Here is a 13,757-nt window from a genome sequence, read left to right on the forward strand (position 1 = left end):
GGCACTGTATGCAGCTGGCGACATACAACTCAACGAAACATCGCATCCGGGGCCAGTAAAAGCTTTCTTGGATGCGATAAAGGGTGCGCACAGTGCCTAAGTGACCGGAGGTAGGGTCATCGTGCATAGCCTGAAGGACTGCTGGCCGGAGATGCTCCAGAAGGAAGCGTACACCCATGCTTGAGTAGTTGCTTTTGTGCGAGAGTAGGTCACGTACACAGTAGCTGCTTGTTGCCCTTGAAAGGGCAGAAGTGAAAAATGGCTCCAATTTGGTGTCTGTCCGTTGTTCTGCTTTGAACGCATCGATATCTGGAAAAGTGGATGTCACAGAAGCGACGAGATGATCAAAATTGTCTCCGTTGCAGTCCATCGCGTTAAACGGCATACGGGAAAGGCAGTCTGCGTCAGCATGTTTTCAGTCACTCTTGTGGGAAACAGTGAAGTTATATTCCTGCAACCTCAAAGCCCAGCGCGCAAGGCGACCATGAGGGTCGCGAAGGTTCACGAGCCATCCAGGGAATGGTAGTCTGTGACGACTAGGAATGGGTGTCCGTACAAGTACGAGCGAAATCGCTGAACATCAAATATTACAGGGAGGCGTTCTTGCTCTGTCACCATGTTATTGCGTTCAGGTTTTCTTAATGAGCGGCTTGCATAAGCAATCACATGCTGATGGTCGTCATAGTGCTGGACCAAGATGGCACCCAGACCAACGCCACAAGCATCTGTTTGGATTTCTGGCGGTGCAGTAGGATTGAAGTGGCGGAGGATAGGTCGGAAGGTCAGCAGGAATTTCAACTGACGAAATGCAGAATCGCACTCGGATGTGCACTCAAACCATGCGTATTTATGCAGCAGATTTGTCAGAGGATAAGCGACGTCAGCAAGACCAGGAATAACTCGGTGAAAGTAAGAGCAAATACCCAGAAAACAACGAAGTTGCTTCGCCGGCAGCGGCGCACTGAATGCCTCAACAGCTGCCGACTCGAGGGGATCAGGCCAGATACCGTCTTTGGCAACAAGATGACCCGGCACAAGGGTCTGAAGGTCACCAAAGTTACATTTCTTGGAGTTCAGAACCAGGCCAGCATTTTTGATGCAGTCGAGGGCAATATCTAGGCGCGTATTGTGCTCATTGAATGTGCGCCCGAGTACAACAACGTCGTCAAGATAGCACATACAGATGTTCCACTTTAATCCACGCAGAATGAGAATCAGAATCAGTATCACTTTTATTTTCCTCAAGGAAAGAAAAAATGGACCCCAGAAAGAAAGCTGCTCATTGAGCAGCTTGACGAGGCCTGAGGCCCTACAGGCAGTGTCAACTGCGGCAAAACAGCAGTGTATGTCGTACACCCATACTATAAGAAAAAAAAAGCAACTCGAAAAACAAAAAACTAAAAAAGGAAGAAAGAAACTGGTGTCCGGTATGTTTCCATGAATGGTGTCCATGAACCTTTCAAATGTTGCTGGAGCATTGCACAACACAAATGGTATCACATTAAATTCGAATAATCCACCCGTGGTTATGCAGGCTGTTTTCTCCTCGTCGGCCGGGTGTATCCGTATTTGGCAATATTCTGAGCGTAGGTCCACTGAAAAAGAAATGAGAGGCCGAATGAAGACAATCAATTGCATCATCGATCCGAGGCAGCGGATAGACATCCTTTTTAGTCACGGCGTTTAATCTTCGATAATCGACGCAATATCTCCAGTTACCGTGTTTTTTTCTGACAAGTATGACCGGAGCTGCCTAAGGACTCGAGGATTCATGTATTATCCCATTTTTCATCATGTCACTCACTTGTTGCCTGATTATCTTGCGCACGTTAGGCGACACGCGATAAGGCTTTTGCTTGATCGGGCGCGCATATCCCGTATCGATAGTATGGCGCGTTCGTGACTCGGTAATCTAGAACGCTTTGTCCGGCTGCGCAAAGTCAAACACTGACAGATGCTTCGAAAGCGTATCCACGAAGGTATGGCACTCCCTGGTGCTGAGCGACTTATTTATAATAGACAGAAGGTCAGCAGGTTCACATGGTGGGTCTGTTAGAATGGCTACAGGCGAAGACGTGTATTCTGCAAAGCAGGCAAATTTCAAGCCGTCTGGAAGCAGGACGGGTTCTCCCGAGCAGTTGGCCGTCCACAAGTCAGCATGCCCGTTGCTGATGGATACCACACAATGAGAGACAAAAACGTTCTTCTTCACACAATTTAGATGCAATGGCTCTACGGAAGCATCGAAACTGTGTGGAACTTCACCGCGACATACAACCGGCACGCACACAAAGGTAGACGCAGGCACAACCGTATCTGCAGATACACCAAGTTCACGTTGACTGCAAGTCTTCTCTAAGAGCGCCGACGAAACATGGCCATCGAGGCAAGCTCCCCCGTTCGACAATCGACGGTGACACTACACTGTCGCAAAAAGTCGATGCCCAAAATCACTTCGTCTGTCTATCGGGGAACTACAGATTCCGTCGCGAATACTCCACCAGCCAAGGATACATTCAGCAGTGCACACACAAACAGGGCACAACGACTCGCCGCTCACTCCAGTAAACCTTGCAGGCTGGTCCTACCGAAATAGAACTGCGCACCTCAACCGACCCTTAAAACCGAGACTCATTAAGGATACAGTTGCTCCAGTATCCACTAAAGCCATTGTAGAAACACCATCAACATGTACATGCACTTCGTTCTTAATCATAGCAACTGCAGCGGGCATTTCTGTCGATGCACGTGTCGAGCGACCTCACCCCCATCGGCCGCACTAGCTAGTTTTCCGGTTGTGAAGGCGAGGCGGAGCCTCTCATTGGCGATGGGGATTAACGTAAACACGGTTCCCGAGAAGTAGGCGGTGGCGTCTAACTCCTGTCAGAGGCCGGCGAGCGGCTCTGAAAGCTGCTCTGCCAGTAACCCTTGCCGGGAGGGACGCCAACTGACCATGAGGTGGCGTACGGCTTTTGAGTTGTCCTCATGGAAAGTGTGGTCCTTGTTGAAGACCCGGATCGACCATTCCACGTTGTTGGGCGACGATTGCAAAACCTCGCTGTGTAGCCCGCGACACCGCATTAGAAACATACCAGTAGATGCCACAAATTTCGATGTTACTCCATTCAGTCACGTATGCTGCTATCGACTGCATAGCCAGCAGGTGGATCGCATTGATCATGGCTAGGCATCGGCCGCCAGGAGGCGTGCGTGCGGCGAGGGCGTTGGTCGTAGTCATGACCTTGATAGCTCATGGTCCCTCTCGTTTGCGAGGTAAAACTATACACTCAACAGTCGCTGAGTGAACCGTCGGTTGACATGCGGTCGAAACGTCCGTGTTTTTCATCTCGTGTACAATGGGCCATATTGTTGATGTAAGGTGAACACACGAGCTCGGGTCTACACTTTCCACCACTGTGACATTAGGCAGGCTACCAAACTTCAGTATTATCCGTCGCATCTTCAGCTTCTCAAAGGTCCTGCAGTGGCGAATGATGTCAGACACGAAATCCAAGCTTTCTTTGCCAATCAAAAAATTGTAGACGTCTTCGGCTACTCCTTGCAACAACTTTGTTATCTTCAGACGTTTGAGAGTTGACTATTTTACACAGTTTCAGCACTTCTTAAATATAAGTCATACAGGTCTCGCCGGGAAACTGAGCTCCTTGCGAAAGTGTCTGTTCAGCACGTTCCTTTTAAGCACTAGAGTCTCCAAAACACGCTCTGAGCTCCTCGACGAAAAGCTCCCATGAAGTGAGCGTGCCTTCGTGATTCTCATACCAGACGAGCGCTGTCTCGGTAAGGGAAAACACAACATAGGAGAACTGTCTGGTCGAGTTCCAACCGTTAGACCGGCTCACCCTTCGGTAGTTCGTTAGCCACTGGTCGACGTCTTCTGCGGTTTTTCCTCCGAAAGTGAGTGGTACCCGGTAGTATTGCTGCGGAGCACCAGGTGCTGGCCTTGAAGCTGCATCAGATCCATCGGGAATCTGGCAGACGTATTCAGGCATGTCAGGTGAGGGTGGCGGACGTCCGGCAAGTCGACGGCTTCGGCGAAGTTGTCGCAGCGTAGACTCCGTGGTTACGATGTGTACCCCGCAGCGTCCACCAATTAGTTACAACCACGGGGAAAATGGGTTTATTTAGGCGTGCGAGAGCAGGAACAGCAGGCTACGAACAGCAGGAATGGCCGCTGCACAGTCTTTCTTCTCATCTTCCCTTTTCTTCTTGATCCCCGCGTTCCTTTTACGCGCTTGGACGAAATAATATTTCAATCTATGGATTGTAGCCACTGATTCGGCAAGGCGTGTCTACCTGGACCCAACTCTCAGGACGACACTACATACGCGGTACTAATTTTCAAAGTGCTGGGCGAACTGCATGGGCGTTAGAGATATGCTTGTGTTTCAAGGCGTAGAAGAACGTTTTCTTAAAGAAGTGGAACAACAGTAAATTTTTACGGCGAGTTTGATGGCGCACGTCTCCTAATAAGTGCATTTCTGGAAATTATTTTCAAGAGGATACGCCTTGCAAGGTCACCGGTTGAACTCATAAATTGCAATTTTTTACCGTAAAGTAAATAATTAGGAAGACAAATGGACAACATTTTTAATAAGTTCAATATGTGTTTTGGTTGGTCGTGCACCTAATGTCACCTGTATGAAGGATTCCGCTTAAAGGCTATAATTTTTTTACCCGCTACAGGCAAATAAACAATCATGAGGAAATTCCTATGGGAGTTTTCCAAGCGTGTGTAGGCATTGTGCACTTGCTCATGTCCGCACAGGCTTGTGTCAATATCAATCTTACGAACCTTGATCCAGCCAGTATAAGTGACACCGCTGCGGCGACGCAAACTGTTGCGGACGGTGCCGCGACATGAATGGATGACGCGAGCAAAGCACTACAGGAGGTGGCACCAGGAGCGCTGATGTAACGGTCACTATAAGGCATTATCGCTCTTTAGCGCCTTATGCGTTAGCGTCGAACCATCATGACTAGCGATTAACCGTACTCAACCGGTGGCTGCGTATGGCACGACCGCGGGGGCCATACCTTGAGAGTGATCTGCGATGGCTACAGTGAGCTCTGTCTGCTGATAGCTTCATGGGCTGCGTTCTCATCCCTTTCTTGTCGTAGAATAGAGACGCGCGGACCCCTATCTTGTAAGCGGTCTGCGATTTGGTAGAGAGCGGCGAGTGCTGATAGCTCCGTGAGCGCTGTGTTCTCGCCACGCTAAGTTCGCCTCGAAAGGAGAGGCAGCACGAAAGCGAATTCGCTTGCTGCTGTGCGAGTTATTTTGAAAGCGATCGCCTTAAGGGACGCAGAACGGACGGAAGCTTTTTCTCGTTGGAAACCTTTCATATTCTCACACCTTGTAGCTTGTGTGAACTCATTACTAGACACCATATCCTGATATTTTAACAGGCCAGTACTCATCGTATTTATTAACGCACACTTCGAATAATAATAATAATAAGTTACACTTGAAGTTACATACTTGTTGATTGCGAGGGCATTATACACTTTGCATTCATAGTCGTGATGCGAGATAACGCTTCTAAAAGCATGGCACACTGCTATTTTATGTTTCGCGCTATATAGAACTGAATAGAAATAAACTTGATGCGTTAACCGAAAAAGGCAACATACCTATTGAAGATGTGCGCAGGTTCCTTGCAAGCATTGCTATAAAACTAACATAAATGAATTTAGTAAATTGCGTACGCACACCGGTACTCGTCAGAGGATGGGGAAGAAAGGCAGGAATGCGTCGCAACTGCCAGAAGTATTGGAATGCAAAGTTGCTCGCGCCAAGCTTGGCGCCAAGTAGCGGTTTACGTTGATGTTCTCAACATCCTGAGATCCATGCAGGCAAGCGTAACTCGAATTTCCGGAAAAAAAAATCAGGAAGTTCTCAAATTGTGATTATGCTGCTGTCTGCTGTTTACCAGTGTCTCGAAAAAACGCGGTCTGACCGATTTGTCATTGGTGAAAGTGGGGGGCATGTTACGTGTATCTTGTGTTAAAATTTTTACTTTTCTCAATTAACTAGACATGGAGATGATTACTAACCCTCGTTTTCACTCCATTGTCATGTGTGTCCCGGGGCACGTGTGGTGCGGCATGATTTATATCAACGCGGTAGCGTTAAGGGCCGCCTGTCGCGAGAAAACCCGGTGTCCAGCGTGCGGCGTCGACCATCGCTCCGGCAAAAATAATTGCCTTGCACAGCGAATTACACAGTCACTCCGTGTAGCGCAATGAAGATACTGCACTATTCGGATTTCTCAATGTAAGATACGTCAGAAAAATGATGAAGTATGATTTACATACAGCCTACAGACATGATAGCGTCGGATTGTAGTGTGAATACACAGTAAAACATGATTCTGTTACGCGGAAACTCAACAACGGACCCCTTCTACCATTCATAGACCGGCCATGGCTTCCTTGCAACACCGCCAGATGGCACTCGCCTCCGTCAAATCGTTTGTGGAAGAAAAGTAGGGAAACGACAAAAGACGAAGATGTACAGAAGCACAGTTCGCGATAGGGGACGAGAAAATTTGGTGTGGTAGTTTTTTATTGTTTGACCTAGGTAGGACATTAGGCAGTTTAATAGCAAGAGCTTGGTGGCGCAAACCACCGTCCCGTTCCAAAGGGGATGCTCATAACATCCATCCATCCATCCATCCATCGTTTACCACGTCTCTGCCCGCACAAGAGGCTACGTTTATTCCAGAAAGCTCGCCTTCGTGCATAACCCTCGCCGCTAGCGTTTTCCGGTAAATATTACGATTACACAAGCTGCAGTTGCAGGGATGCGTGAGAATAAGTAAGGGATCTTTGAATTCTATCGCGTTCGACTATTAAAGGCGAAGCTTAAGCGTACTCCAAATTTTTCGTGAAAATAGGAGGCAGAATATCGTTTAATGGTAGGCACAGTATTTAAAGTCTCGACTGATCGCAGCCATTGCGAGATATTAAGTATTAGAGTGCTCCGCAGCACTTTAAATGCATTTTGCGAACGGACAAAAAGTAACCGAGCTGTCCTGGCAGAACTGTTTTGTTACCAAGTTCGAAAATGCAGAGAACATTATGGCCAATGTGCCTGCGTGGCATATCTTGTGCACTGAATTTGCAGTTTCTGCAAAAAAAAAAAAATAGAAACTCAGTAACAAGTGCTTGAAAGGGTTGTGCGGCCATTTTCCACACTATTTATCACTATTCCAATAGAACTGTACCTGACATTGAGTTCGCCTTCATTGCCTACTGCAGCAATTATTGAGTGTTCTGCGGGTACGCACAACATTGCTGGATTAATAACGAACGTTGCGAAAACTAATTTAACTGAGCTTACTCTCAACAAAACATGTTTGGCGCTAAAGACAGTGGAATGCATAATTTTCTTTTTCTTTCTTTTATAAATGCGTTTAGCGTCGGCATTGTTTCGTAAGTATACCTATGGCTATTTTTTGAATGTGGTAATAAACAACGAAATCTAAAATACATTCTTGTTTCGGTCTTTTCGTTTAATTATCGTGTTTGCTTTATGTCTTGCTTTTGTTTCTTAAAAGAATATCGTTCATGCTCTTTGTGCAATGAAACCCTTTATAAGCCTGCGGATATATTTACATGAATGTTTAGCCCTCTGTGCCGTGTGCTTTGCCAATTATACTTCTACGCAGCTGTCTCACAAAATATATGCAGATTTTCCATACTAGCATTGAATCAGATAATAAAGAAAGAGGCTGTGAAATACGAGGCCGGCACCAACAGTGGTCTATGGGCACAAGTCTACCGCTTCTTGCTACATTTGGTATACTTAAATGCATAATAGCCAAATTATAACGCGACTTCATACTTACGGGTTCAATGGCAAAATTGCAAAAGCCAAATTTTGCTACACATTTGAAAACATCAAGTACCAGTCGGCTAGAAATTTCTTATTTGGTTTTCACACGGTTCAAAGTTGTAGCCATAAATACAAGAAAAGTAAACGACCTCTCATGCCTATTGCGTGTGCGACAGCAAAACTCTGACAGAAGGTTTCGTATAACTAAGCCTAATAATGATTGACTTGACGACGCCACTGAAAGTAAGGAATCAGCGTAACTATTTGAGGCCTCTCCGAGAAGGCTGCTTCTTGTGGCTCTCCTAAGCCGTATGCCGACGAACACTCCTCGTGCTTACCGTTTCACTCAAGTACTTTCTCAGCGCACCAGCAAACTGTTAGTTCGATGTCTTGTCCCTTTTACGCGGTCGCCAAGCTGCCCATTCAAGAATGCCACTTTTGAAAACATATGGTACCCTTGAGAAAGGCGGACTCGGGCTTATTTGCAAATTTAAAAAAAATCGCACCGACGCTGAAGCGCCGCATAAAATTGCCAGATCATCCATTCGTTCGTTACGATTGAGGTTCTTGCATCCTTTCTAGCGATGACGGTGTAATTACTAATTAACCTAATTAATTAGGCTAATGTCATTCTCGCCATCGCATCCTACTAGCGGAAGTTCCTAGATAAATTCGAACCAAAGGCCGCTTCCCTAACGGAGCTTCACAGGTAAGGCGCAGTGTATTCCTGGGGCCAGCGCAAGGAATGTGCGTGGATATTAAGTAGTGACGCTGAATAACGGCCTGCTGTGTGCAATTTCAATGAGGAATGGTCTACAGATGTCCATATTGAGAACAGCCAGATTGGCCCTGAGACCGCATCCTTGATGCAGAAGTGTCAGTGGCCATAACGCTTCGTTTTCTAGGCCACCCGGAGGCCTCACAGACTGATCATCCTACCACTCTAACGAGCTCGAGTGTTTCGTGGTTGCGGAAGATAATTAAGCGATTTGCTCGATGTTGTCCATGGAAACCCACAAACTGCAATTTCCTACAACAGATCGCTCACCTTCGAGTATCCTTGGCGTATTGCATACCACGGAAAGAAAGACAGCGTGATATCATTGCGACAGCAATTATATGGACACTCCAGGCGCATTTCTGCCGTCGCCGTGAGGCTCCTCATAAAGTCCAAGGGCGATAAAATCGTCGCCGCGCGCGATACGCTCTATGTGCGAGTGAAGGTGTGTGAAGGTGAGCCAGTGAGCGCGGGCCATTCTCGGGTGTGCGAGCGAGCAAGGCGGGGCGGGGCGCAAGCGTGCCATCTCCTGTCGCGCGCGAGGTACGGATAAGGAGCGGGGGTGGCGGGGAGGGGAGGACGTTTTTCTCTGGTGGCGGCTGCTGATGACGCGCCCACTCGGGCCTCATAACAAAGCGATCTACAATGTTTGCGCAGTGTGAGTAGCGTCGCTAGCTTCGTACGCACTTTGCTTTCGACTTTTCCTTCGCGTTCAAGCTATAAATGCACGAAGGTCATTTCGTCCGCTCCTGTTGCCACGAGTCCTCACTCCAGAGCTTTGACAGCGAGCATCCGCGGTCACCGATCGATATGTGTTCATGTTTACCTGTGCGCGCGTGACACTGTGCATTTAAATTTGTTGAGGGAGCGAACCTGTACATGTCTTTACGGCCGGTAAAACTACTATACTGACTTCGTATAGTAATCTACTATTTTGCTATCGCAATCGATGCTTCACCATCGGGGCGAAATCGCGACATTTCTTTCGCGAAAGGATGGCTCTAACACAGGGCAACAAAGACAAATATTGGCTGTTATCATCATTTCTCCGACGCCAACATCGAATAATTTGATGAATATGATGTACAGAAATACCTTGTTTCGTATTCCCTAGGAAGAAGATTCGCCAAGTCAAATAATCAGATCAGTTCCTTATTTCGGCACATTGCGCCCGGAAGCATTACGCGTGATCGTTAATACACTTGATGAAGGACACGGTGGCCGAGGAAACGGCCTCAGGAAGGATTACAAACTTAGTTGCTGGATAGGTTTGGAAGGAGTGTTCAATAAGCGCTCTGCATTGGCTCGGACTGACCAAATACGAGCCAGACCCTAACTGAGGAACGTGCGCGGGCTATATTGGCCTCCTTCGTCTTGTGCCAGAGCTAGGTAGAAGCTGTGTTGTAGCGAACCAGACTTGTTACGTCGAACGGCGACGCCCAATAGGGGAGCATAACGAAAATGCACGAGATGCCACTGACCTCACTTTTCTTATCATTTTAGGTAACTTATTTTATTCCCATTACATGTGATAGCAGAAAACAAAACTTCAGTTCTAGAATATACCTAATACGTGAGTCGCAACTGCCTCACGCTTGCGACGAATGAAACATTGTCGTTTTTAGAAAACAAATTGTGATATGCAACAAAGAATTCATTCTAGAAATCCAAATAAACTGTTATTAGTCGCGTAGAGGTACTCCTGAGTTAATGGGGATGCTTAACTGGGCGTCCTCGCGCCGGATTCAGGCCTCAGCCTTTGCCGATCCAGCCGTGTTGGGCGGCCTTCTACTTTACTATGTATGGTGCGAGGTTGGGAACGCGGCATGCCATCAATCTAATGATTGGACCGGTCAAGCACGCGGACAGCCCTTAGCCTGCTCGTGCTCTGCGAGGTCTCAGCTGCGCTAGGACAAGAAACGACTGACTAGATGCAAACTTAGTCTCCCCATGCACATCCGACTTCTCAGTCCATCTTCTATCCCTTTGAAATCGACCACATTAGCCTACTCGCAACAGCGGCAGCTGGATAGTGATGCAACCCAGTTAATTAAATTAAATTATTGGGTTTTACGTGCCAAAACCACTTGCTGACAATGAGGCACGCCGTCGTGGAGGGCTGCGGAAATTTTGACCACCTGGGTTTCTTTAACATGCACCTAAATCTAAGTACACAGGTGTTTTCGCATTTCGCCCCCATGGAAATGCGGCCGCCATGGCCGGGACTCGATTCCGCGACCTCGTGCTCAGCAGCCTAACACCGTAGCCACTGAGCAACCGCGGCCGCTGTGCAGCCCAGTGTGGCCATCTAGTATTTGTCGAAGTTCGTAGACGTTGCGGCCGTGGCTTGTCTAAGCTGATTTAGCTGGTGGCATTATTGACCTCAGCAGCTGATCTTCATTAGAACGACGACATTCTGAAATCATGGCCTGCAGACCTATTTCTCTTCTGAAAGGTTTGTGCTTCTTCTAGCAACGAACTACGATCCCGAACCTGCCTAGGATGAATGGAAACAGCTTTATTTAAAATCCGGCAAAGTTTAACGACCCGGGCTCAGGTTTCCCATGAGAGGACTTCGAGGCCTTGCCTCGTCGCCGCCTATGCCCTACTAGAAGATCAAATCGGTAGGCAAGATCAGTTTCACCTGCATAATTGACTTCGACGAACGCAGCACATGCAATCAGCATTGATTCATTTTATAGAACACGTGTGAACACTCGAATTCAGAGCAAACGTGACGGGAATACTGAACAATGATGAATGCTGTTGAAGACATTTTGAAGGAGGTCAAAAAAAGGTTTCTTTTTCTATCTATTTATTTCATGGGACTCACAGCAACCACCGATACAGGTAAGACAACTGGAACTGTTTGCACGACGCTTTCTCCTTTCGCAAACAGCATTAAAGATTTTCTCTCTTGCTCAGTGTATTGCAACGAAAGTCTGAAGCACAGACCTATTTGAACATCTCACAATGTCAGAAATAAAAAGCATAAGATCATTAGAAACTTTATAACTTCACCTTAATTTCTGGTTGATGTCCGTGGTTTATCGTCTACCTTGTTTTCCTGCAACATGGAGATTTATTTCCGCACTAACATTGCTCGCCAGCTTCAGGACCCGATTAGGTTGAAACCACTAATGGTTGTATTTTGGAAAATGAAGCCGGAATGCTATTAAGAAAGAAGCAGCTCGCGCACTACTTGTTCTTAGACCTCAGCTTTTTTGCTGGTTCATTGCAATAACTCTGGTATTCACGTGCATAGAGTGCAGCTCAGTATATCCGTGATTTTATGATAAGAACGTTTAGAGCTTTTGTAGAATCAAAGAAATTTTACCCCACGCAGGTGTTTGCACATTAAAGTATTTCATTTCAAATATGCTTGCCTCACGTTCTTACCCACTTAACATTAGACGCCTTCAGCGCACTTAACTGCATGCAAGCAGGATCTCAAAGTTTCATTACTTGCTTATTTTTCTTACTAAATTGCCCGAAGCCAGTTTGAGAAACTTGATTGTGCTATTTGAGAGATTTTAGGCCGTCATGGCCATCCCTTTAGTCATGGGCGCGAGCTCAAGACATGTAGTATTAAAAAGAGGTCTGCAGATCCAACGCAGTTTCAAAACCTTAATGACACTAAGCTTGCTTGATTCAACGAGGTTATAGCAGTAGTCGGTGAAATGCACATGGCCTTGGCACCTGTTTCTCTCAGCTATCTGTGTCACAGTGACAAATTGTGTGTATAGTGTTTTCGAGGGCAGAATGTTGGTGAGTAGTGGATGCACAGATAAGTTGAAACACAGGGAAATGCACGTAACTCTTCAAAAAAACTTCTGCACGAGTGCCTGATACACATTCTGGGGACTTAACAAAGAATTAACACATACCGAGTGGCCGAAGCACTTTGCTTTCGGCAACACAGCAACCGTGAAATCGAATTCAAAGAAAAATGAAGGACGCGCTTTTATAAACTAGGCAGACTTGCGTGACCTGAAAGAACCTCCACTCGATCAATATATATAGTGAAACATGCAGTGCCAAAGCAGCTTTCCTTGCCTCTCGTTTGCTCCCTTTCTGCTAACAGACACACGTACATTAATGCTAAATACTAAGTCACCATAAAGGATTAGCGTTCTGAATCGACATTACCTGCACTACTGAAAAGAACAAAAACCGAAAAGAAACATACCTGTACTTTGGAAATGGGACATCGATCATCGCTCACGTCCCATGCTGCGGTCACAATTCCAGTTCACGTGGCTCATAATGACAAATGAAATGAAAGTTTCAGCTCCATATGTTATTAGACATAAAAAAAATTGGGGCAGACACTTGGAGATGAGCAAAGAAGGTTGTTAAAAAGTGAAGGACTGCGCAACAAAGGATGGAACAAAAAATGTTAGATGTAACGGTGACAAGAAGGCTGCGCTGTGGATTAGAGATCAAATATTCTATTTGACAAAGCGAAAAAGACAAGCTGCGCAAGCACTGCAATGTACGGAGAAAATAGGCGGTGGTATTCCAGAGTTACAGAATGGGTCTTGAGGGAGAGGCAGTGCAATCGAGGACGCAGAGAATCAGGTGGTGTGTTGAAAAAAGGAAATTCGGAGGCATAACTTGGAATCAGCTATCGCAGAACAGGGGAAGTTGGTGATGGCTCGAAGATGCCTTCGCCCGGCAGTCTATATAAATATAGGACGACGATGATGATATATAGATGAAGATAACAAATGCACTTACGCTGTACAACACAACATAGAAAGCAGAAAGGAATCATATACTTCGGTACAATTTCCGAAGAAAAATGTATTGATGCCTGCTGCTGGCGTCGCTGGCTGCGTCATAAGATAGCTGACTTGACAATGTAAGATGCCGTCAGGTAAATTTGCTTCGCATTTCCGGAAAGTGGCACAGGGTGACCTAACGAGACTTTGCGCTCTGTCAGCCTTAGAGAGGTGACGGGTGACGTGCGTTTTCAATAACTCATTTTCTAAATACATTTTTTATCGCATTTGTGATTCGCTCCGCCTCTATGCCTAAACTGTGCAGATGAGAAATGGTGATGTTAACTTTTAAGACCAAATCAACCATTTAGGCTCGGCAAACTTTTCGTCATTAGTG

General features: G+C 46.4%; 1 protein-coding gene across 1 annotated transcript in view; it reads left to right on the forward strand.

Moving 5' to 3' along the window:
* The window catches only part of LOC139057626 (putative uncharacterized protein DDB_G0282499), a 139,773-nt gene that overhangs the window by 24,368 nt on the left and 101,648 nt on the right, over positions 1 to 13,757 (forward strand). Inside the window, exons 5-6 of the mRNA XM_070536178.1 lie at positions 7,441 to 7,455; positions 11,472 to 11,486. Coding sequence (XP_070392279.1) covers positions 7,441 to 7,455; positions 11,472 to 11,486 — 30 coding nt within the window. The remainder of the gene's footprint in view (positions 1 to 7,440; positions 7,456 to 11,471; positions 11,487 to 13,757) is intronic.

The sequence above is a fragment of the Dermacentor albipictus genome, chromosome 3 (assembly GCF_038994185.2).
Source record: "Dermacentor albipictus isolate Rhodes 1998 colony chromosome 3, USDA_Dalb.pri_finalv2, whole genome shotgun sequence".
NCBI classification, from domain to species: Eukaryota; Metazoa; Arthropoda; class Arachnida; order Ixodida; family Ixodidae; genus Dermacentor; species Dermacentor albipictus.